At 44.4% G+C, this 25922-nt stretch overlaps 1 protein-coding gene and 1 pseudogene across 1 annotated transcript in view; both read right to left on the reverse strand.

The window, feature by feature from the left end:
* Positions 1–11229, reverse strand: part of LOC146184490 (uncharacterized) — a 29958-nt gene extending 18729 nt beyond the window's left edge. The window contains exon 1 of the mRNA XM_084608566.1: positions 10882–11229. Coding sequence (XP_084464692.1) covers positions 10882–11229 — 348 coding nt within the window. The remainder of the gene's footprint in view (positions 1–10881) is intronic.
* A 31-nt stretch (positions 11230–11260) lies between these two features.
* LOC146184491 (uncharacterized) lies at positions 11261–19566 on the reverse strand (annotated as a pseudogene).
* Positions 19567–25922: the final 6356 nt, after the last annotated feature.

Raw genomic sequence — 25922 nt, forward strand, 5'->3', positions numbered from 1 at the left:
CTGGCGTCACCGGTGTCAATGCGGTCACTGACAATATGAGTCAACCGAAAGGGGGAAAGAAAATAAAAACCCGACAGCTAGTGGGATAGATTGCTTAAGAGGGCCACTGAGAAATATTTGGAAGCTTCCAGGAACATTGATATTCTATGCAGAGAGGAGAAACAACGGCTGACGTAAAGCGAGAGATGAGATGACTTCATAAACTGTTCAAAGAAACCATTCCTTTTAAGTCTAGGAAAGTTTAGAAAAATATTTTTTAACCGTTCTAAGGAATAAGCAAAAATCTTTAAAACAGCCTCAAGTGCTCTCGACATCTCAACTGCTAGAGTATTTAGACCAGCCTAGTTCTAAGTTCATAATTAGCACTCAAGAGAGATGATTGGGCTTGGAAGACTGAAACGGGAATTGTTGTGTGGCCGTTCCCGTGCTGTCGTGCCGGGAGGCCGAGAGAGAAAGAGAGAGCCGGGCTACCGCGCCGCTCCAGAACCAAACACAAACTCAATCACCCCTGGCTGGGCTTCAGCTTATTGAGCGTCACTTTTAGGTTCATAGGTGGCGACCCCAACATCTTCTTTCTCAGTCACAAGTTCCAGCTGTCCGATGGTACTACATGGCGGCCGCTACGGGCAGAGACAACACCATCACCAGGACGTGACGGTACCGCTGTAACAGGCGGCAGATGAGGTGTTGCAGCCTCTTGAGTTCGAGGGTGAGGCTGGAGAAGTGCGGAATCTGCTACCCTCAGCACAAAGGTACAAGGTGTCAACAATTCCGCTGCAAAATCGTTCCTCGCTCCGTTTCGACAACGAAGGACATTGGACGCTGTGCCTTGCTCAGAATTGTAGCACGCACCTAGTCGGTTCGAACCCAGACCTGTTCACCGTAATGATGTAATGGCGATCGCTGTGGTGATGACGTCGGTTGAATTCCTTTTCAGTCCTTTTCTTGAAAGAGTCATGTCTGGGGGCTACCAAATCACTTTCGGGCCAGTGTGGACGAAGCTTTTCATCCAGCTTTGGGACTCAAGTTCTCAGTCGCCTTCCCATTGGGAGCGGAGCTAGGCTGAAGCCACTCACAACTGGTGTATCCCTTTAGCTGAGAAGGGCCATGTAAGCATCGTTTTCCTTACGGAAGATGTGTTTCACAGTCCGGAATATTAGTTCTGCCTCTCCATAAGACTGTGGGTAATGGGGGCTACTGGCAATGGGGTCGAAATCATAAGATGCAGCGAATGCATCTAATTCGCGTTAAACAAAGGGCGGATACCTGTTGCGGTATCCCATGACGGGCGAAGAGACTTTTGAGCCCCTCAGTGACCACTGGAGCTGTTTTACTTTTCAGTGTCACCACCTCTAGGAACGGGGAGTAGTAGTCCACTACCATCAAGAGTGTTTGAGAGTTGTGGTGAAAGAGGTCCATGCTCAAAACTTCCCAGGGACGAAGAGAGAGGTTTGTAGGAAGTTCATACTAATCACGTAATATTATCGGAGTAGATAATATTTATGAATATCGCTTGTTACAAATACATATTTCGGTTCGACAGGTATGGGAAATTTCTTTGTAAAACTTGCATCTCTTGAACACCGCACTGCAATAGTACACACCAGATGCACTGACACGTGGTTTCTAACACATTTTAGTACAGACTACGAGTTACAATCTATGGCTCATAATGTTCCCGTTTTTCTCAGCAAATAGAGATACTGTTGGTTTAGTCTTAAGCAGTTTAGAACGTACTTAGTGCAAATATAAACTATTCGTATATGTATTTTTACTTTAAATATTATACTCGCCTTTACGAACTTTCTATCTTGTTTAGCTTTTTCCATTGATTTTATTATTGATCAACTTTTTTTTTTTTCATATCGTGCTGCAATGACGTATGCATGGTATAACACTTTTGTATGTCATGATCGTATTATTAATGAACTTCTAAAACTTGCTGTTTGCTCCTGCTATGTTGTGTACGGGTTTGCTGGGCCCTTGTCAAGCTGTTTGTATAGCTTTTAGCCCAGGCGACTCTACATTTGTTGGAAAATAAAATTTAATTTTATTCGATTTGAGTGGTTACCATGAATTCACTTGAGAACATCCTTAATCAGGTTCCACAAAAAGTTTCAGTTTGCGGATTTTTTTAAACGTTCCGCTTATATGTCTGAGGCAGTTTTTCAGATAAAAGTAAACTGAATATGTGGAACAACGTTCCCGTTAAATTCTAAAGGTTTCATGTTGAACATACATGTAACTGAAACATCGTTCCACGTTTTCTTCACGGTGCTTCAACCTATTTTATGGCTTTTCTCCTCGAAAGCCCGGCTCAACAGGGGTGCCCAATGTTCTTGGTGGTTGAGCTATTTGATGGCTGCACTGCTCGAAGTCGCTGCCGGCAAGAGTGCCCAGCTTCTTTCTTGGTTGAATTTCTTCATTGCTGCTCGACATCACCTAACAGAGAGCCAAACGTGCTTGGCTCAGGTTTGCAATCACACTGCAGTTTTTTTGTCTGCTGGGGACACGAATACTGATTCAGTCTCAGGCATTATTAAACTGCATTACCAGAGCTCTTGTACATGCTAGACAAACTTTTCCACCGTCGACATTACTTGGATAGCGAGAGGTATAGTGTTTAATGTTTACTCTCCCCCCCATCTGCTCAGAATTAACTATTGTTAGCGGCTGCTGAAGCACTTACAATGAGAGGTAACAAATGTGCAGGGGTTTTGTGAATAGCAGATTGAAATAATTAGAATTTTGTTGATCAAATAGAACGATCAGAATTTAGTGCACAGTTTTAAAGAAAAGCGAACAATTCTACAAAGTGAGCGTCAGTTCGCAAGCTAACGATTAGACATGGTACCTCTTTTGCTGGGCATGACAACCTACACTGGCATGGCTCTTGTACATTTTGCCTCAAAAAGAAGAAATGTGGTCGAGGGCAGACGAGCACGACAAAAAATGAAAGAATGTTTTCTTGTGGATGATATTTCATTACTGAGAACCCGTGGTTGAGTGACTTGGAAAATAAAAAAGCAACAGCATAAGAAAACGCGCAAGTCTAGATACACTGTGACGTAAAGGCACCGATAAAAGCTTACAGAATAGCAAAATTTGAACAAAATAAATTAGCCGCCAATCTAAGCTTACAGCAAAGACCTGAAGGGTGTTTTAATTGCTTCCTTGTGTGCGCTTTACAATTCACCTCTCAACGTCGGGCAGAGCTTTTAAATAAAATAAATGTATTTAGCTTTCCTTTGTTATACAAATTCCAAAAACATTTTACATTTCCATGCTGCTGTTGTCTTTTTATTTTCCTTTCTAAGTAATCACATTCTTCACCCGGCATAAAGTGAAGTAACAGGTTTTGGAAACAAGTTTTTGAGAACCTCTGAGTTCAAACTATTATTATTTCTATAGCTTTGACTTATATCTTGCAAACCACAGCGTCAACTATTACGAACCAGAACCGTTAAGTGTAGTGAGGCACTAGAGCTCGAAATAACGAAAGCTACATATAAGCTGCTATTTAATAAAAGCTATGCGGACAAAAACATTTGTCATACGACTAAAAATGCTTGCATGTGAATTATAACAAATATGAGCAAACGATTAAACGAATGCAATCTCAAATGCTCGTGTTTTCCGCTAACTGCAAGGAACGAAGAGGTTACACCAGGAATAAGCCTTGAATTGTGGCTTGTACTATCATTCAAGGAAATAATTTTTTCTTTCAATTACATTATTTATTTTTGCTATGCGGTAAAGCGATATTCACGGTACGTTTCGTGATTTAAAGGAAGGAGATGCGATATTTTTGAAAAGGCACAAGGCAAGCTGAAAAAGTGGCTTAACCATGAGGGATGTAACACTATAGGAATAACATGAGGAAACATGAAAATTGAGGAAGCAATGGGATACTATGCTGTGGCTGGCTGGCTAGTTCATGACACAGAAGTATACCGTGCAACTGTGGAAGGAAGAGAAAAGGGGATGTAAATACACTGCCTGTGTGTGTGGCCCATATTCTTTTTCCTGTGATTAGTTCGCTGTATGTTTTGAAAAGTAGGCAGTATGAATTTATTATAGTAGCTACACTTGCAAGAATTTGAGTAGGAATACAAAGATGTGCATGACACAAAAGTAGGTTACAAAGTATGTTACAAGTATCACTTACTTCAGCATTTTCATAGATTTCTGATCACATGCGATTTATACGCGCATGTCTTATACGCATTAAAGACCGTCACATTGCAGAGAAAAAACTGGTCTTTCTAACTAATCTGTAAACCAAGTTTTTATTTTAGCAAAACTGTGGCCTGCAGAAACTGCCGCCAAATTTTATTTTGGTGTCCATTTTCTGGCTCATAAAGCAATCAATACCTTACAAACAGCATATCAAAGATTGCAGACCTTGAATAAATAGAGCATTTAGCTTAGCAACAAAACTTCGAGGATAGCTTTTACTATTATACCTGAGAGGCACTTGAAGGTTTCGTAATCGGTGCGCACGTTGCACCTAGAGTAGTTCAGCTTCTCCAAAACTGATTCCAGCTTTAAGTCATGAGACATATTGACGTTCAGAGAAAACGGTTTGAAGCAATCCCAAATTTTGGCCAAATAAATTGCGGTACGCCAGGCCGAGGATGAAGTGCATGGTCAAACACAACAACTAAGCTTCTTCAATGCTAGTCTCCGCTGCCAAGCAAACAGTGTTTCTCACTCATGACAGAGTTTTCCTTTGTCATAGAAATACACGGATCAAGGTGAAGCTCCATGATCTGCCTTTTTTAATATCAAAAATTTAAAATTGCTTTTCCTAATTTGGCCGTTTCTGCCCAAAGCTCACAATACATTTTTAACCTCCTGTCACCAAAAAAATTAGCTGGAGTTTACCTTTAGTTAAACCCGGTAGGTTGCGTAGCAAAGCCGAAGTACCTTCTTTTTGTGTTCTTGCTTCTTTTTTTTGTTTTTTTTTTCTGTTTTCTTCTTCTTAAGGTGAAAGGTGAAACGTAGCTACCGGCCGGGTTCACGCGATGGGCTGAAAAGTCGCGTAGTATTGCTTACGCAATAAAAAATGTATTTCTTCAGGTAACATTTTTCTCCACGGTTACAACACGTGGTCAGTCGCAGCAGAGATGAATGTGTTCCCGTTTGACTTATACCAGCTGACTGTATAAAAATAATTTCATCCGTTACAATATAATAAACGGGAGTTTCGTTATTTCAATGCTAGATATGTATCTATACCAAATTATGAATATTATAGCGCTGTTAGTTTGCGAAACAAACAACAATGTAGAGTAGGAAATAAGTAATTGCCTGCATGAAAAACTTAGCTCTATACGCCATAGCATTGACAAGTTAGTATTGTTAAGGTGTTACCTATTGGTGTTGTGCCTACATACTTCTTCCATCCAACCTTCTGAATAGCTTCTTCCAACATGTTGTGAATAAGAGCAAGCAGATGCAGACATGAGAGAGAATCGCAATAAGCTCAAAAAAAGTAGCCGCAATGAATAAAACTGAGCCTAGACATGAAGTTCTCCTCCTAAAGAGAAACATTTACTTGATCCGCAATATTTCCCACTCTCTTGACAAAATTTTCTTTCATTGCGCGGCTTTCGAATTCATAACATGTTAGATGCTGATAAAAAAGTTTTAGTGACACTGAGCAGTCATAATTATTCTCTTTGCAAAGTTTCAAATATAGTTATGTAATACACTCCTCGCCCCAATATTTTCTCTATAGGTATTTTATATTTAGAGTAATAATGAATTCTTTCCATAACTTGTTCTTCACTACGACTCTGACAAGCATGACGATTTCCAGCCGCAAACGGATACAAAACGCAGACACACGCTACAGCGTTTCACACACAGGGATGATGGTTTTTGTCTTGAGTTTATACTTTGGTTTTTTTGTTATTTATTAATTTTTTTACACCAATACTTATACGGGCAAACATAGATTATCCATTCTGAGCAATTTGGCATAATGAGCAATCTTTCGTATTAGAATTTTTAAAATAGGTAGTTCATCAACTACACACTAAATTTTCTCATTTACCATAATCAAGCAGTGGCTTTTCATTGTGAACTTAATGACACATTTGATCCCTCCTTTTTGTTTTTATTTCCTCAATTATACCAATTATTTGATCAAGTAAACACTCAAAAGTTTGTTGTTTAGCATCCTTAAGTATTCGCTTTTCACTCTGATCATTTTGACCACTTTGATACCTATTTTTCAATTATTTCAATTTTATTGATTAATCAGATAGTTTAAATTTTTTTATTACCATCATCAATAATCCACTTTTGATTTTGTGCATTTCGACACATTTGAACCATACTTTTCGATTTGTTAACATTTTTATTTCCTTAATGGATCAATGCAGTATAATTATTTCATAAACATGGTCATTTCATATCAGCAAAATCAACCATAAATCAATACAACGACAAATTACTACAATACAATTTTTTTTTCAACGCAGCCCCCGATTATTTCCGAAAAGCGCTAACTACTACTACAACTACAACGCCCACGGCTTTTCGGCCAAACGGGTTGCGGAAGCTCTCGCTTAAAAATTACTTCCCTCGTCTGTTAAAAATTATCTCACCTGCTAAAGGTCCATGCGCCACAGGCGAGTGTCCTCAAAAAATACACCATCCCAAGGGCAATGCAGCATTGGTCACCAGTTTCATGGTGCGTTTGAAGCTACATGCATTGTCATTCACTGTAGCGGCTTCTTCGCTGGCCATTTATATTTTTTGCCACAGTCCAAGGATTAATTCTTCGATGAAGGGTGTTAGAATGGCGGATTGTAGCGAGATATAAAACACAGCTTTGAAAATGTACACAACCATATGGACACAATATCACTTATCGACTAATATTAGGAGTTGCCAAGGAAATATATCATATGCTGAGATAACGAGTTGTGCTTGAGTTGTACATGACCAATTCAAAAATAGATTGGAATCCTAACAGTGTACAACTTTATACCTACGGACACAATAGTAAATTGATCAGAGTAAAATGTGCCGAATAGTACAGGTAATATGTGTGCACAATTCGGTGTTCTTTTTCTCTTATAGGGATTAACACAGCAACGCGACAAAGGCGGTGAGGGATGACTCCGTCGATATCTCGGAAAATTTGGACCATTATGGGTTCTTAATCTCACTTAGCACCTCACATTTGAGACACGATTTTGGCCTCCATCTAAAAGCGGCCGCCGCCATCAGAATTGAGTCTGCGTATTTATGTCCAGCAGCTTTAGTTCTTTGCTTACAGCAGACACTATGCTTCTTAGAGGGCTGCTTTTGCGAAAAAACTTGTGTCAACGTGCCAATAAAAGAGACCAACATGCAACCCACAACATATTTTGAATGTGTGCGAGATGGCTTGGTTTACGCGAATTAGGAAAACGATACCATCAGTTTGTGACGAGCCATTACGATTTCAAACAAAGCACAGCGTTGTCAAGCGGTCAGCACTTACCTAGGCACTTGGCCATCAGCAGGGTGTCGTGGCGCCAAAAACATTTCGTGCTCTTGATTCGCTTCTAAATGGCATCAATTATCCGCGGCGTTCTGGACTGCAAAAACTAGGAGTCGCAGTCGCCATAGTCCATTTTAACGGAGCTTCGACATCAGGGAGCTTTGGTCTGTTTTTGTTGCGACAAGAAAGGAAGAGCACTGAGGAGAACAACAAAATGAATTGGTACCATCGTAGGGCTGATAAGGGGTTCTCATTCGTGACCATCGGGTAACGCGTTCATGGCTTACCGTGATGAACGCTTCGCGCCGCTTACGTTGTGCTGCGCGTGGCCGTGCACTCTTGGTGACGCCTCCTGTTGCGTGCGAAAAATTAAGTTCGTGTTTCATGGGCTAGACTGCTATCTTCGACGACTCTCGCGCTCGGCGTCATGGAACAAAGCGTGCAATCATGTCTGCCTGATGGCGGCAGATAAGCTGCAAGTTTAGCTTATTTAGCGAGAAATAACTTTCTGTGGCTACGTGCTGCATGATACAAGCGAAGCGTCTTTCCAAGCTTGTTTTGAGCGAACGCTGGTATACACATGCTATCGGTAATGTGGCTGGCGCTTGTCGTAGCGTGAACCACACACATTGTTGCGAAAACTTGTTCGCAAGAGTTCGTTCGCGCAGCGTTGTGACCAGGAACTTGTGGAATAGAGACCTTGCGTGTTCTCGCCGACGTTTTTGCGCCAATTACGTTTATTTGGTTTGGATTATGAGGGTTTGCAATAAAGCAACTTGGCCTGTTTAGAAGGAAGGCTCCATTTACATGCACCCACGCACGCGGCGGCTTGCTTTAGCCTTCACCTATGTGTACAAAGACCGCCGCCGCTACGAATGTGATAATGAGGGCCTCGTACACAACTGTCGGAGTGCCTCAGCCGGAGTACCAATTATTGTTCGAACCCAAGCAAGCCAGTCGCGTTTGCATATAGAGGTGAAGTGTAAGGGGTGCCGGTTTGCTGAGCCGTTTAAACCGCGGTTAGCTCTGGCAGCGCGCTCGGCGCTGACCGCAGATGCCATGGCTCTACATTGTCCTCGAGCATATATGCCGACCCCAGGCGGCGAAATGAGCGGAGCTCATGCAATGCTGAGGGTTTCATTATTTTAATTCGTTAGTATAACACACCATGTTTGCAGAATCTGTCCGCGAAACGTGTCATCAGAGCATTTGCCCGCACCCTCAAAATTCAACCGCCTGGCCACCCGAAATTTTACCTGGTTCGAACCTAACCAAAAAAGTGCAATTTAGGTTAATATCAGCAATTCAACGGTGACCTCTAAATGTGGGTGACCCACCCAAATCTTGGCCGCTTCGACCCCCAAATTTCCCCTCGCGCAAATTTGATGAGCCTATGTTCATGACAAGTTCACCACCAAAAGAAAATAGATAATAAAGCAAGAATCCATAGTGCAGTGAAGGTAAACAATCAGAAAGGAGTATAGAAAATGCAGTTACGAGGTATATGTTTTGTTTATGCCTTGTAGAGTGCTGGCTTGAAAATGAAATAATACACAAATAAAAAAGATCAATCTATAGGCTGATTAGAAATACAGATGCACTTTAAGAGGTGTAAGGGTCGTAATATAGGACATTCGGTAAAGGGCACCGTATCATCAGACCACCATATTAATTCGTGTGTATGGTACCTACCACGGTTTTCTTTTCCTTGCGTTATCAGCGATGTGACGTAATTTCACAGCACCAATTTCCTTGAGTTGAGGGCCGTTTTCTTCATCACTGTTTGATAGCATGATGCATGAACTTAATCATGTAGATGGGCCCTAGGTCAGGTTTTGAAATACTGTCCTCCTGCGTGCGCCACACTCAGGATTTAAATGCACGCGCATTGCTGTTTTGTATATTAGTCATCTTGGCAGCGGTTATTGTGCTCCGAAGTAGAAATAGTTTAGTGGGGAAAAATGGTAAACGATAATTTTGTTTTGCGACAAGACGAATTCCAAGCGCGATAAAGTCATACGCTAAGCTCTCTTTTCCAGTTAGTCATCTGAGCTCCATACTTCTAACACCATTTCGCTTGTGCATACATGCATGCAATTATGTACAGGAATATTTCTTCCCTGAATTCTCATTGAATCATGTATATTTACTTGGCCTTCTGAGACATAGAATCATCACCGCATTTCAAGTTATCTGGCAATAATATCGGAAGACAACAAACATTTCTAAATTCAGCTGTCGAAGCGGCTTCTCGAATAGCACAGTTTCTTTTTCTATTACGCACAGCCATATCACAGCCACCACAAAATACAAAATTATGTAATAAAAAGTCAGCCCAGATAATAAGAGACACACGTGACATCAGTTAACCGGGTTAGAAGCTTGCACCAATAATCAAGAGAAAAAAAGAAACCATAATCAAGCCGAATATAGTCATCTGCTTTGGTATAGCCTTCGCCAGTGTGTAATATTAAGCAAATTTAATAAATACAACATTAATCTTTGCTCTAAATGTCAAGCAAGTAATAAAACATTTTGAAATTTGCAATCAAATCTATGCAGTACGCTGTGTAATGGTAACCATAATATGCGTTCTGCAGTAACCACCCAGTCGAAGAACGACAGCTGATTCCAAATTATTTTTAGTTGGACCAGTGGGCACTAATTGGGATTTGGTCCTAATTCCAAAGGGTGCCAACTGCTCTGAGGAAACCCACAAGTGGAGATTGCCCATGCAATCTTTTTGTTTCTTTTGGACAGTGCCGGGTTTTATCTAGAACGCCACAATGTGTCTTTCGAGCACGTTGTTGGTAAGTGGAACACGCGGAAGTTGGAAAAACGGCTGTTTCATTTAAAGAATATATATGTTCCAGTTAATATGAGCTCGTTCCAGTTAAAAAGACTGAAATGCGCCATAAGTGTAGCGTTCCACGTAGCGCAAACTAATAACGTCTTGTTAAAGATAAATTATCTGGAAGAAGTGATTTATCTGGAACTCATGTGGAACCTGCGGCGTTTATGTGGAACGAGAATTAAGTGTGTAAGGGTGCACCTTTGACAGCTGGTCAGGTGGGAGATTATCTCCGCTGTTATGCCAGACCACCACACAGATTCACGAACGAGGGCCTTGAAGCGACTGATGCCCTGAGCCCTCCACGCAGAAGCGTCCAGAATACTGGCCTCATTGCTGCAGGGATCACGAGACGAGTGCTTTTGAGGAGAAGATCATCAAAAACAGAAAGTTCATCCTTGACTGATTCATACTTTCACACTTGAAGAGGAATGTTTGAATTCTTTGGCCAGCCGTGCTGGCAGAAAGAGATGAGCTTGGTGCATTGTTAGTCACAACTTTGGGCATTCCTGATTTTCCGCATCTTCACAAGAAGCACATTTGGAGCAGAAGCCATGACTGCTGTAGCAAAATGTTCCACCGTGTCTACTGGATGCGCTTTGGTAGGGATGCGGGACAATGCATTCGCTGTAGCCAACAATTTTCCGGGCACGCATATGATCTCAAACTGGTAAGGCATTGCCTTAAGCCTGAGTCTTTGCACTCTCGGAGGAAGCACGTCAAGTTTCATTTTGACGAACAATGACATCAGCGGAAGGTTATCAGTCTCTATGGTGATGGTATTGCATCTGATGAACTGGTCGAACTTCTGGATGGTCCACGCTGTAGCCAAGGCCTCTTTTTCTGTTTGACTGTACCTCTGTTCTGTGGTCGTCATTGACCTTGAGGAAAAGGCCTCCGCTCACCAGTCAGTTGCGCTTGTTGCAATACTGCTCCGAGTCCAAACGAGCTGGCGTCGGCAGAGACTGTTGTGGCATCTGATGGGTGGTACTTGACCAAGCATCATTCGGACCTCAGAAGTTGCTTGACATTTTTGAATGCAGTTTGAAGTTCATGCTGCCAAGTCCAACAAGCATTCTTGATGAGAAAGGTGCGTATCGGAGCAGTGATTTCCGAAATATGAGGCAAGAACCTAGCAAGATGATTTACCATCCCTATACTTTGTTGGGCGAGGTGGTACTTATTCGTTAATAATTTAAACAGTGCGAACAAGAACACAAAGGACAAATAAAAGAAAGCCACAGTACAAGTGCTTGTACTCTGGCTTTCTTTTATCTTGTTCTTTGTCATCGTGTTCGCACTGTTTAAATTAATAAGGAATAACATTCCGAGTAAACGTGTGACACCTGCAACGTCTGTGGGAGGTCGCATTACATACACTGCATCAATCTTGCCCGGGTCTGGCTTGATGCCTTGTGCTGAGCCGACGACACCTAGGAAGGAGACTTCGGAGACCTCAAACCAAAACTTGTCTTTGTTTATTGTGACGCCTGCAGTTGCAAGAGAAGTCAACTCTCGCTCTAGTCTTTAATCGTGTTTCTGATTGGTACGTCCAAAAACAAGAAAATTGTCAATCCTGTTGACAACATCCTCCTGACCTCAAAGGATCCTGGCCATTTTATTTAAATACTCCAGAGCGGAAGTGATGCCGAAGGGCAGTCGGCAAGAACAATTGCGACCGAAAGGAGTGATGAAAGTTGTCAGTGCTTGCGGGTCTGCTGACCGCTTGACTTGGTGGAAGCCTGCAGTTGCATCCAGCCTCGAAAAAATGGCTGCATCACCGATGAGACCAACAACTTGTTCAAAGGTAGGCAAATATGTATTTCCCTTAGAACCACTTTGTTTAGTCGAGTCGGGTCCACACACAAACGGTACATTACATTTTTTTACACTGCCACAAGTCCGGCGCACCATGGAGTTGATTTATCAATACGGCAAATGACGGCGTGGCTTTCGAGTTTTTCAAGTTCTTGCCGAACAACTGAACGCCACGGGATTGGTATCCGTCGAGGGGCACTGAGTGAGACAGCACATCTTGTTTCAAGCGAATGATATACTCATTTCTGAGCATGCCGAGGACGCAGAACAGTTCAGCATAAAGCTTTGGCTCAAGAGTGTTGACAGTACCCAAAATGTTGACAGTACCCAAACTTCAAGGGCTTGGATCGCTGGTAGACCCAGTAAAGGTACTGAAAGTGAGTGAATGCCGTAAAGACGCTGGCAGATGACCTTCCCTTGCCGAGGTAGATGTGCTAAATACGATTTCCTACAAGCAGAGGTTAGGCACAGGGCCCTGTCAAAATAGCATCTACCTTGGCGAGCTCAGCCGGCCATCGGGGAAGTGATTTGAAACTGCGGAAACCTCGGCACCTGAGTCTACTTTGAAGTGAGTTGTGTAGTTGTCGACTGTGAAATGCACATTCTTGGCTTTAGCTGGCTTCTCGAAAGTGTGCAATTGGATAGGACTGAGTTTGACCTGCCTCGACTTCTTAGAGCGGCAAATCTCAGCAATGTGACCTGTCTTACCACAGCAGTTGCAGACAGAGCTCTTTGGCAGGCAGTCTGAGCGTCTATAAAATGCGCGGCCGCAGAAGAAACAGACCAGAATATCACGATAGCGTTCCGACTTCACATCCAGTGAGCGCGTTCTGGCATCGACCGGCCGCCGCGAAAACTTTTGAGTCGCAGTATTAGTGTTGACCATGCCTGGCGAGGTACTGTGCGAGTGAGCGTTCCTTTTCCGCATCCTCGGACTGACAAGATTGCGTCCAAGCTTCTTTCAGAGTTACCTTCGGGAAGCAGCAAAGCTTATTAGAGAGACGCATGTCGAGCAATCCAATGACAAACCTGTCGCGGACCAAGCGTTCTTCCACTGCCGGTGACTGGTAGTTGCAACGTTTGATTATCTAGAACAGCTCGGCGTAAAATGCGCCGACACTCTTACCTGGTTGTTGAATGCGCTTGTGAAACCGAGACGACTCATAGAGCTCATTACAGAGATGTTCGAAGTTCTCGGAGAAGTGTTTGACAACTGCGTCGTAGGCGGCTAACGTGGCAGTGTCGAATGAAAAAGTGTCTAGCAGCGAGCGAGCTTCCTGCCCATACAGTACAGAATCGTATGTACTTGCATGTCTAGCGGAGTGTTTCGTAGACCGGAGAAAGCGGCATAGTCCTCGAAGCGAGACTTCCATAAAGACCAACTTGCAGGGTTGCAGACGTCGAACGCGTCTAGCGGTTGCAGAGTGAGGCCTAGCAACTATGCCTACTGGGCGCTTTCGTTCGTGAGCATCTTTTTGCCGTTGAGGGTCGTTGAGAGCTGCTTCAATACGAGTTTGGCATGCTGCTGTCATTTCTGACACTATGTTGTGTGGGCGTTCCCGTGCTGTCGTGCCGGGAGGCCGACAGAGAAAGATAGCCAGGCAACCACGCCGCTCCTGAACCAAACACAAACTGATTCATTCCAATCCCCCTGACTGGGCTCCAGTTAAGACGGAAGTTCATATGTGGCGACCCCAACGAAAATAGGGATGACATAAAAGAAGTGTCCGAAGTTTTTTTGTCGGAGAAAGAAAGAAAGATCTGTTGGTGCAATGGTATTGCACGAGCAATGGAGTGGGAAGTGGCAAAAGGGGTTAGAAGATTGTTTTTTGTATCACTTGAAAGGTCGTGAGTGGTATCACAATTTGATTATAAAGAAATTGTGCCCCAAAAGAAAGTAAACATTAAGGAAAGGGGGTGTGCCAACTGAAAACAAATGGCCAAGCCCCATTATATGGACATTAAAAAGGGTAAGCTTCGTTTTCAAAAAATGAGGAGAAAGCCGCCATAAAGAACCACAGTCGTATAAAATGCTGGTATCTAGTTTATAAAGGACAAGTTTCGGCTTGCTTGGAGAATGATAGTGTGATAGAAGAACAGCAGAATGGATTCCAAAAAACAAAGCAAGTGAGAGGACAATCAGTTCTCACTTAATCAGGGTACTCAAATGAACAAAAGAAATGCCGGTTCCTGTGAGTAGCTTTTCTGAAATAAAGAGGCATGCGACAATCGAGTTCGATCATTTGTGGGACATACTGGGCGCACTGGAGACGGAGGCTGGAATTACTTTCTATTCGTTTAAAAAATATTTGTAAAGGTAAAAAGAGATACAGCCATGGCTTATAGACAAGGATGTTCTTGTCATCTTTGTCTTTTTGCACACCTACAAGGACTGCATTCCAAACCAGAGAACACCGCAATATTCTTCAAGCGTTTGTTCAATCAAGACGCACAAATTAATCAGTAATTACTAGGACTGAGGCGCCTTGATCATGTGGTCCTAATGACTGATAAATAAAAACCTTTCCGCCTGATAACAGACATCCGTGGTACAAGGACAGAGTAGATCCCAAGTTTACCAATCAATGAGCACTAAGGATTTTTATTGATAAAGAGGACGACAAATACAGGTTATTGGCAAGTAGTGGCGGTGACAAGGCCGTATACAAGAAAAGAGCACACAGGCGTGATAGTGCTGAAATTAAAATTGGCCTGGCCTGCGCCCGCAAAAGAACTAAGCAACTCGGCGGTGATATCAACAAACGTGCTCGTCGATCGTTGAACAAACAATACCTGTCGCACTCATCAACGTTCAATTTAAAGGCTGCTCAGAACCATCTATAGATAACGCCCCAAACTGTTACTAGCGCAACAACTTGGAACATTGCAGGGACATACGCGAGTCATCGAAATCGTCGAGACACATCTCGGCGCACCTTGCGCGACAAAGAAACTGATAAAATGAGTCTCGCGACATCGAGATTTAGCAAACAAAGAATACAGAATTGATATACGTGCCAGAACCAGAGTGATAACGCCGCATGACAACGGCTCCTAAAGAACAACAAATACAGTTTTGAAGATTTCGCGCCTTTACTCCCCCCTTGAAAAACAACGCCTTGATGTTCCAAAATACACATAGCAACTTATTCATAGAGTTACAAAGTTTAAACACCACGGATTCTTCAACGCGCGTAATAATGCTTCAGACGAACAACATCTACAATTTCTGGGCGCGTCTGCCGACGTTGTGATGCTCTCGTACTGTCAGGAATGACTTGATAGTCGAGTTATTCAACGCAGCGAAGTATTTTGTATGGCCCAAAGTATCGTGCGAATAACTTTTCGCTTAGCCCATGGCGGCAAATTAGAGTTCAAAAACATAACCGGTCTCCAGGCTTGTACTCTGCGCGGCATCGTCATAAGTTATATCGCCAGGTGTTGATGTCGCCATTGATCTTTAATAAGCAGCCGTAGGAGTCGTCGGGCTTCCTCTACACGCGGCAGGTAGGCGGCGATGTCAAAGTTGTCCTCGTTGGTTACGTGCGGCAGCACTGCGTAGAGCGTCGTTGTGGGCTCCCTGCCGTGCACAAGCTTGAACGGAGTCGCTCTCGCCGTCTCCTGGACTGTCTTCTTATACGTGAATATCTTGTTCGGCAGGATGCGGTCCCAGGTCTTGTGTTCGGCGTCCACGTACATGGTGATTATGTCTGCGGTCGTTTTGTTGGGGCGCTGCGTAAGCCCATTGCCCTAGGGATGGTAGGCAGTTGTCCTAAGCGGACTCGTTAGACTGTAGTGCAAGATGACCTGCGTGAGCACAGCCGTAAATGCAGTTCCTCTGTCTGTGATGATCACCTCAGGAGCGCCTTCTCGCAGAAAACTTCTTTCGACGGAAAATTTAGCAACTGGTGCTACGGTACCATTAGCCACGGCTTTGGCTTCGGCGTAACTGGTGATCAAGCTGGGAAGGGGCCTAGAAGGTCCATCTCAATTTGTTGAAAGTGTTTACTCGGCGGCGGCATGGGGCTCAGCCAACCACCAGGTCTCGTCAGGGTTGCTCTGCGTCGCTGGCATTCACAGCACGGTCACACATATTTAACAAGGTTGGCAGGCAACCGCGACCAGTAATAATTTTCTTGTATCATGTGTAACGTGCGCGCCAATCCGAGATGCCCTGCTGTCGGTTCATCGCGCACCGCCTGCAGAATCTCATGTAAGAGGACTTTGGGTACTACGAGAAGCTGTGCTTTTATGTTGGTTGCGCAGTTATAAACGACGACGTCGTTGTACAGGGCGAGCGACAATAAATGATGCCGGAACACAGCAAGAGGGGTAGCGATCTTTCCTTCGAGGTAATCAGCAAGGTCTTTTAACTCAGGGTCCAAGCGCTCCTGCTGTACAAAACTGCTGGCGTTACCGGTCACAAGAAGGCATCTTCGCCTTGTTACTTCGGTAGCGCATCAAGGAGAGCTCGTGACAAGCAGTCTGCTTCAAAGGGCTTGCAGCTCTACTTATAGACGACTGTGACGTCGAGTTCTTGAAGACGCTAGGCTCCATCCTGCAAGGCGTTCGGAGTGATCTTTTAAGTTCGCGAGCCAGCAGAGAGCATGGTGATCGGTCATAACCATGAATGGTCGTCCGTACAAATAGGGGCGAAATTTTTATGTCACCCAAATGATGTGAAGACATTCATTATCCGCTGTCGAATAATTGGCTTCAGCTTTCGAAAGGGAACGGTTGGCATAGGCGATAACTTAATCCTGTCCTGCACTCTTCAGAACAAGAACGGCGCCTAGGCCCAAACCGGTTACGTCGGAGTGAAGTTCAGTTTCGACGTTTTCATCAAAATGGACCAGGACAGAAGGGGACTGTAGACGGCGCTTAAGCTTGACGAAGGCTTCTTCTTGCTTCCCTTCCAATTTAAAATCTACGTCAATCTTTGTAAGCTGCGTCAACGGCTTGGCGATGTGCGAAAAGTTCCTGACAAATTGTCGATTATTAGCGCATAGCCCAAAGAACCTGCGTAACGCTTTCTTGTAGGCGGGAAGTGGAAAGTGCGTGATCGCAATCGTTTTCTCTGGATGAGCGAACACCTTCCTTGCTAATGATAAAACCCAGGAATCGCAGTTCCTCGTAGGCAAAGTGGCCCTTCTCTGCTTTCAAAGTTAGCCCTGATGACTTGATAGCTTCTAGCACTGTCCGAAGCCTTTTTTAGTGGTTTCCGAAGCTACAGGAGAAGACAACGACATCATCCAAGTATACCTGACCAATCTGCCACTTCAAGCCCGCCAGAACAATTCCATTACTCGTTGAAACGATGCTGGTGAGAGGCCATATGGCATCACATTGAACCCGAATAGGCCGTCCGGTGTGATGAATGCGGTCATCTAGCGATCTCTTTCATCGAAATCATCTCGCCGGGGTGGCGCAGTGGTTACGGCGCTCGACTACTGCTCCCAAAGACGCGGAATCAAATCCCGGTCTCGGCGGCCGCTTTTCAATGGAGGCGAAAAGCAAGGCGCCTATGTGCTGTGCGATGCAAGTGCACGTTAAAAACCCCTGGTGGTCGAAATTTCCTGAGTCCTCCACTAGGGCGTCTCTCACAGACTGAGTCGCTTTCGGACTTTAAACCCCACAAATCAACCAACCAACCAATATTTTGTCGAAATCAATTTGCCAATAGCCGCTATACATGTCAATCGATGAGACACACCTTGCACTACATGTCCTGTTCATGTAAATTTCTTCCTGACTTGCACTAAAATGTCAGCAACTTGAGGCATTTCTCTGACCCACTCTGCAGGTTTCGTATCTCTTAATACTGCCCGTACCATTTTACATTCCATAGCCCTCTGCTTATTCCTCAACTTTAGTAGAGCCCCCTTGACCTCGACGTGTTAGCCCTATAGGTGAGTACATGTATATGCAACTATGTAAACGTTCGTCTTGAGCGATACCGAAAAGCTGCTAGTCATAAACTGCGAGTGCTAGAAAAATACTCTGCGTCCCAATCTTATTCTCCTTGTTATTTCCCTTTCAAGGTCCGGATCTGCGGTTACTACCTGTATTAAGTAGACATATTCGCCTAATATTTCCAGTGCTTCGCTACCTAACGTAAACTGCTGTTTCTTCCCGAGGCTGTTGAACCTTACCTTAGTCTTCTGCAGATTGATTTTTAAGCCAACTTTTGTAATTTTCGTATAAAGGCCATGAATTATTCTTTGCATTTCTCCCGAGTTACTGCATGGCAATGTCATCAGCAAATCGACAATTACTGTAGTAGTTTCTATCTACCCTTACCCTTAACTGCTCTCGTTGAAAATCTATGGATACTTCTTCCATTCAAGCTATGAATTGTACTGGGGAGATCGTGTCTCCTTGCCTAACACATTTCTTTATAAAAATTTTGTTACTTCTTAAAACAGGACTACGGTTGCTGTACAGCCAGTATATACATCGTCCAGCACTCTCAAGTACGACTCGTCTACACCCTCATTTCGCAATGCCTTTATGACCGTCGAGCTTTCTACTGAATCAAATACGTCCTTCGTCACTGCGGGTAAGTCTGATTGGTTTTCCCTACCGCCAATCTCATTATTGTCCTGACCTCTCTGGCTGCGGCAGAGAACAGTATAGAACCCCTTGGCAACTTTGACTATCTTGACCATATTCATGTTGACATTGCCCGTCTTGTCCCTCAGCGGATACATCTGATTTTTGCCTATGCCTCTTTAATCCTTCATCAACTTTATGTTTCCCCTACTCTTTACAGCATGATCAATTTTCTCGGCAGTCGCGTGCTATTTCGCGGATTCAGGCGAATTGAAAACGTTGATGTGAGAGAGAAAAAACTTTATTGTTGAGACTAGTGTTACTGGGTCTTAGTGGAAGAGCAATGTGGCCGTTAGCTGGTGGCTTGTGGCGGCTTCTTCAGTGCGGTTTACGGCGCCCAATTGTCTATCGGGTCTCGCATTATGAAGCACTTGCTTCCAGGATTCAAATGAGGCAGCTTCTATGAGAGTCTTTCAAAGGTACCAGTGTGCAATTTGGCAAAGATATGTATGCTTCTCAGCCCGTTTACGGCGTTCGCGAAGAAATTTCCAGCGCCGTGGGGCTGTCCGATGTAATCGCAAAATTCGTGATCGAGATGAAGAGCGTCGACTACGACATGCGGCTAGAGGTAAGCACCTTGCTTTAGCTATTGCAGAGTGTGTAATTTCGTATTGTGGTTCCTTATGCTTTTGGAGATGTTCGGAAGATCGTGAAAGCCACCTGCACCTGCAAATCAAAATCGTGAAGACTGCTGCAAGCTCGCCGCTGCGTTGGCTGTTTATATTATAAAGCCACTATCATGCGTCGCGAACGCACCTGCCATGGGCGTGGAATAAGCAATCATCTCGCCCGAATCTTGACACGAAGAAGTTGATAAGGATTTATTTTCAGTTGAGAGCAATACTGATATTTACGACGCTTGCCACGTCAATAATTTAGCGCATTTTCAAAAATGTTCACCTAAGACGCTCACTGCCAGCGCCGGTACTGCAACCACTCGACACAGATGTCGATCACGCGCAATTTCCGGTCCTCAGTTCGACATTTAGGGATGTCCTTGGTTGCAAAACTCGTGCTATACAAGGTGAAGGAACACCACCCTCAGTTGCGGTTGAGGAGACAGCAGAAGCAGAGTCAAACGGTCAGTTGATAAATGCGATCCTAAATAACAAGCGACCATGACTCACCACGTTTAGGGTGCTGTCCTTATCATTCCTAAGGCTGGAAAGGTGCAAAATGCTGACGGCGGTCTCCACGACCGAAACCACCTTTTATGAGAGGTTTGTGCAGAAAAGTCTCACTGAGAGCACCGAGATTGCTTCGATACCCTGGGCCAAGCAGATTTACTACATAGGTTTTGCTATCGGTTTACACTGAATGTGCGACATCTGGTTGCATGCACAGGCCTGTGCTAATTTACTATGCAAGCTTTATAACATGTGGCATCTAGAACGATAGCTCCGGGAGACCAGCTCCGAGGCTCAATGAAAAAAGAAAGGCGGAGTGAGTTTGAAGCCCTGGCAGACAGCCTTGTAAGGAGGAGAATTTTCTAAACTGCTGCTACTTTATATGATAGGGAACAGCGTGCAAAATATTTTAGCATCACACATGGCATCCTATTTTGAGCTAGTGTAGCTTTTGTAGTGCAGAAGAAGAGCTGAGTCGGCTATTAAACTGAAATGATTTTGTTTACAATCCTTAGGAACGCCATTAAAAAATATGGCGTACTGTATACTTTGCTAAAACAAGCGCACTGCGAGAACATACAGAAACCGGCGAGAAGACGCAGCAGAAGCCGCCAACATACTCTTCGGGTGATTCCAGACAGATGGCGAAGCCACCACATTGCTCAGCATAGAGCATTGATTTCAAAACACGCGCGACAACGATGTGAACACTTGCGTCAAAGTAGAGTAGTGATATAATAAAAACATGAATAATTCCGTAAGGAAAAAATATCCTATAGATAGAGATCCTCGACACTTATAAAGGAACTATATCTCACTGTGCAGTGAGATGACGTTTTCGACTTAAGCCCTGGCTGCATAGCCAGAAGTAGTTTTCCGGTGGTATAGGGTGAAAACAATGGGGTTTATCGCGTCGGGTCTACTACTCTGCGAGGAACTTGAGATTTTGTCAAATGTGAATGAACGTGAGTGGTTAGGGTGCTTTCGTTCCCCAAAAATTGACCTAAAGTAAAATATAAAACAAGTGCGTAAAGAAAAGGGGCAATTACATGCGCAATCGCGAGTACTTATACAGCAATCTCATTCGTAACCATAATTACAGCCATCATAGCTTTTGTAGCCTTGCGAAAGCGTGCAAAATTATTCTGGAAGAGCTTTCGCTAAAACCACCAATATTTGTGTAGGTCATCTGTACATCATCACTGCAACATCAAAGGGATTATAAAAGGTACGAGAAATATTGCATGGTTAACCCTATGTACTAAAACAACTAGCCAAAAGGAACATTGTGAGCCCGATGATATAAAAGCAAAGAAGTGGACAAAAAAATTAGCAGTGGTTTAGCTCAGCGATGCCAGGATATATGTAGCGAGAGGTATGTTCTTCTGGCATAACTGAGCTAAGCCACTAAGTTTTTTCGCTCACTTCGCTTGTATATCATCCGGCTCAGCTATGCCAGAATATACGTAGCGAGAAGTACCTTCTCGGGCATAGCTTGTTCTGGTTATCATAGTTTAGCAATAAGAGTCAGATCTTGTGTTGTTTCCCATTGACTGAACTCTTCCAAAGGCCCCATCTCGGCGGTTATGTCTCCGTATATTACGCTCGGCACTCTGGCATCTCTATTTGGCAAACCGTTCCTCTCTCTGTTCGGACGTCTCCGCTGCTCTCGTCGCCTTCTTGCTCTCATTCGCGCTTTGTCGCTGCTATGTGCCTCTTTTTACGCTCTGCCGGCGGCTGCGTTTCGATTCAGGCGAAATGAAGTTCATGTCCTATGCGATGTCAGTCAACGTTGATGTCTCTGCACATTAAATATCTCCAGGTGATTTAAATTACTTTGTATACTCCACTACGCCTCCTTTTTCTTTATTTCCATTTTCTTTCCCACCTTCCTCCCTTCCTTTAAAGCGTGGGTCAGGTATACACAGCAAGTGCGACAGATACTGCGCCTTTTATTTCCTGAGAAACAATTTTTTATTAATACTATGATTGTTTCGCTTTGATCTTGGCGTCTCCGCTTGGCAAGGCTTTCTTCGCTTTGTGTTTGTTCACCTTATCCTGGCTGCTATCATCTTCGACCACCTGCGGCCATGGCGAGGCTCACCATCCACGCGCAGTGACGTTACTCGCTCCTGGCGCATACTCAGTATGGTCGCCGTAGAGCCACGCGAAATCAGCGAGAATATGGCCAGTGTAGCGCACGCTACAAAAACACCCTGGTGCAATATTCTTTCTGCAGTGTAAGCCTTGGATAATGGTCTATGCTAATCGTGGCCAAAGGTTCACTTTTATGCCATTACACGATTATTTTTCTTGATTAGAACACGCTTTATCTCGTGTCCTATCCCGTGTACCTTCCGTACATGCACCAGGTGCTTCAATGGCAGATTGCAGGTACTGCTGGTAAATATCAGTGCCCCTGGCAGCCAGTGCACATTTACCAATCTAAAATATTTGGCAGGAATGTACAAAGTGTCTCAAACATTCCACCGTTCATTTCCATAAGGAGAATCTGTACAGAAGGAACATATACACGCAATTGTTTAAAAAAAATACAGCACAACTCGGCCTTTTGAAAGCTTATTTGTGACTGCTGGATAAAAAAATTCGCCGTAGCTTAGATCAGCTAGGTCAGAGTATACGTATCAAAAGCAAGTGTGGCCGGTGCTAGGCTGCCCACTCCTCACCAAAAGGTTCTATAACGATCCAATCAAGTCTAATCCGATCCAGTCCAATCAAGTACACTCCTTTCCAGTCGAATACAATCCAGTCCAATACTGCCCAATTCAATCCGAACCAGTCCAATTGAGTCCAATCTAATCCTGTCAATTTAATCTAGTCTAATCCTGTCCTGTCGAAAGCGTAGTACACGCTCGTCCGAAATGCGCTGCTGACAACTCTATCATCCTCACTCGAATCATCCACTCGCTGGAGAAGGGAATTGAGATGCCGTACTCAAGACCCGGGGTGTGGCGCAGTTCGCACAACGTTTGCTTGAAATCCGAGAGATGGAAGTTCGATTCCCGGTGTAGTCATTTTTTTTCATGCCGACATTGTCCCAGCAGTGTGACGTTATTTCAGAGTCGCTTTGAGCCCATGGCTTCCTCTAGTTCTGGTGGTTGCTAGGCAACGACTCAGTGACTCCTCGGAGTGTAGCGAAATGAAAGGTTGGGGGCCAGTGTATATTTCGTTTCAAAAACTTCTCAATGACTCTCTAACTTTAGGTTATCATTTTTATGAGTGAGAGCTGCGCTACGCTAGACAGAAGCGCATTTCGTCGTGTGTCAGTTTGACCGCACGTGGTCATGAACCAAACGATAGCTGCATCGCGAGTGAGGTTCGGCGCCCAAACAGAGTCTTAAGATATCTTGCCAAGCGGAGACGATAAGATGCAGAGCTGTAGAGACGCCCGAAGAAAGGGAACACCTTGCCAGAAGCAGATGTCAAGATGCAGGGCGTAACAATAATAATAATAATATTATTAATTACAATAAAAATTGGTTCATAGGAAAGGAGAGGCGCAGTATCTGTCACACTTGCTCTGTGGGCACCTGACACGCACTCTCAGGGAAAGGAGGAAGGTGGGAGAGAAAGTGGAAAGAAAAAAAGGAGGAGCCGTAGTCTAGGGCAACGGAGCAGTTTCGAACACGCAGAGATCATTAACGTGCACTGACATGGAACAACACATGACCGCCTTTCCGTTCCTCCTCCATTGAAACGCTATGGCCGGCAGAACATAAACAGAGGCGCAAGCTGCAGCAAGAGGAGAATGAGCGTAGCAAGGCTAAGCAAGAAGCGGAAATGCCCGCGCATAAAGAGGTAACGGTTTTCCAAACGGCGATGCCAGACTGCCGAGCCTAATAGAGGGAGCATAACCGCCTAGATGGGGCCTATAAAAGAGTTCAGTCAACGGGAACCAAGGGAAGGGGATCTGAAGGCACCTCGTGTGGCTGATCACTCCTATCGAGGTTCCGAAAGTGCAATGTGACCCATGCAGTCTTCGTCTCTGTCAAGCGAAATGAATAAAAGATGTGTATACCCAAGGGCTCTTATTGCTAAACATACATGACAGCAACAAGCTCAGCCGGGGAAACGCACCTCTCGTTGCGTATCTCCTGGCATAGCCGAGCTAGTCCGATGCGATTTGTTGTTGCAACGCTCACTGCGCAACACTTTGTTAACGCAAACAAACCTTCACCTCGCAACATTTGTCGCGGTTTCCGTGATTGTATAATCCAGTATTTGAAAAACAAAACATGCATAGCAGATAATACCAGCAGAAGAAATTGAGGGAATGTGAAACAGTGACAACAGTGCTGAGTCGGAAGTTCATCATCACGTATGAACCATTAAATATACATTAGGTTGCAACACTTCTCTTTATATAATCATGTAAACTGTAAAGAAGAAGTTCCGATTAAGTGGGTAGATTACCGAGAAGGAGGAAGAGGAAGTGATTTCGCGGACCAGCTGACTGCAAGTTAGGCCACCCCCGCCCCGGTCCTGCTCGCTACCAGTGCCCGCTACCAGTGCCTGGATCCCCGCTTAACACTTGGTGGAGGTCGCGGGATTTCTCTTCCATTTCCTCGTCCTGGAGCTCCGCAGCGGCCGAATTCCTACCTCAATGACAGACTCCAGCACTAACACCACCGGCCCCGCTACCTCGGCCCCTTCTATTCCATGCTCCGGGGTGCTTCGCCTGCGGGACCCGCCGGTCTTCAGCGGTACCGACGAACAGGACGTGGAGGACTGGCTTTCATCGTATGAACGTGTACGCACCCACAATAAGTGGGATGACATCTTGAATCTTAACAACGTGATATTCTACCTCACACAAGTCGCAAAGTTGTGGTTCACAAACTTGGGCCTCGTTCAGATCTCGCTTTGTGGATGTCTTCGGTCGCCCTGCGGTCCGCAAGCTTCACGCCGAACACCGTTTGCGCGAGCGGGTGCAGCATAAAGGAGAAACCTCCGGTAGCTAGATCGAAGAGGTTTTAGATTTGTGCCATCGTGTAAATGCATCGATGACTGAAGCTCAGAAGATTCGCCACATCATGATGGGCATCCATGAAGGCGTATTCAACATTCTCATGGCCAAAGAGCCCCGCACTGTAATGACGTTGTCACGATGTGTCAAAGCTACGACGACCTTCGTCGCCAACGCATCGTCCCTCGACAACCTGAAGGCACGATCGCGGTATGTCCGATGGCACTGTCAGCTCTGCACTTATTCAAGAAATTAAAGATTTCGTACCGGAAGAAGTTGCCCGGCAATTATCATTAATTTTAAACGTTCCGCAATGCAGCTCACACCACGCTTCGAACATACGCCAGGTTATTCAGGAACAAGTTGCCGAAGCACTTCCGCCCCCTCGACAACCAACTATTCATGCCGCACCACTGCCAGCTCCGCTCATTCATGCCGACGCTGTCCCGACGCCCGCACACACTCCACTCGTATGCTGAGGTTGCCGCAAGACCACCACCTCCTACGCCTTTTCCATCGTATGGTTCGCCAATTGAATAAATAATTTACGGCGGATGGCACACGTATTTTCGCATAAAGCAAAAAAGCGGAAAGGAAGGAAGGGGAAGCACAGCATAAAGCTCATTTGGTTAGTTGATAACCCTTATGAAAATGGACTTTGCCTTTTTACTTCCTTTGTTTTTCATTTTTGCTTCCTGAACAGCCTTCCTATAGACCTTTCCTTTCTTTTGAGTAAAGGAAGTTTCCTTTGAACTCACCTTGTTGAGACTTTCCTTTCTTTTGACAGAAGGAAGCTCATTTTTAAACTGGCTCTCTTTGGCAATACCAATAATGACCTTCCTTGGTTTGTCCCCAAGTAAAGAGGAAGTAAGTTCCCTTTATTCTTTATGCATCATAACCTTCTTTTTTGTTCTTAAGTGAAAACATACGAAGCTCATTCTTTTCAGCTCTACTTCTCGTTTTTTTTCTTTCATAAGTATCCCTTGCACTTTTAAACTTCTGAACTTTTTAGAATAAACCAATCAT

This window comes from Amblyomma maculatum, chromosome 7 (genome assembly GCF_055883805.1).
Source record: "Amblyomma maculatum isolate TAMU_Amacu chromosome 7, ASM5588380v1, whole genome shotgun sequence".
Lineage (NCBI taxonomy): Eukaryota > Metazoa > Arthropoda > Arachnida > Ixodida > Ixodidae > Amblyomma > Amblyomma maculatum.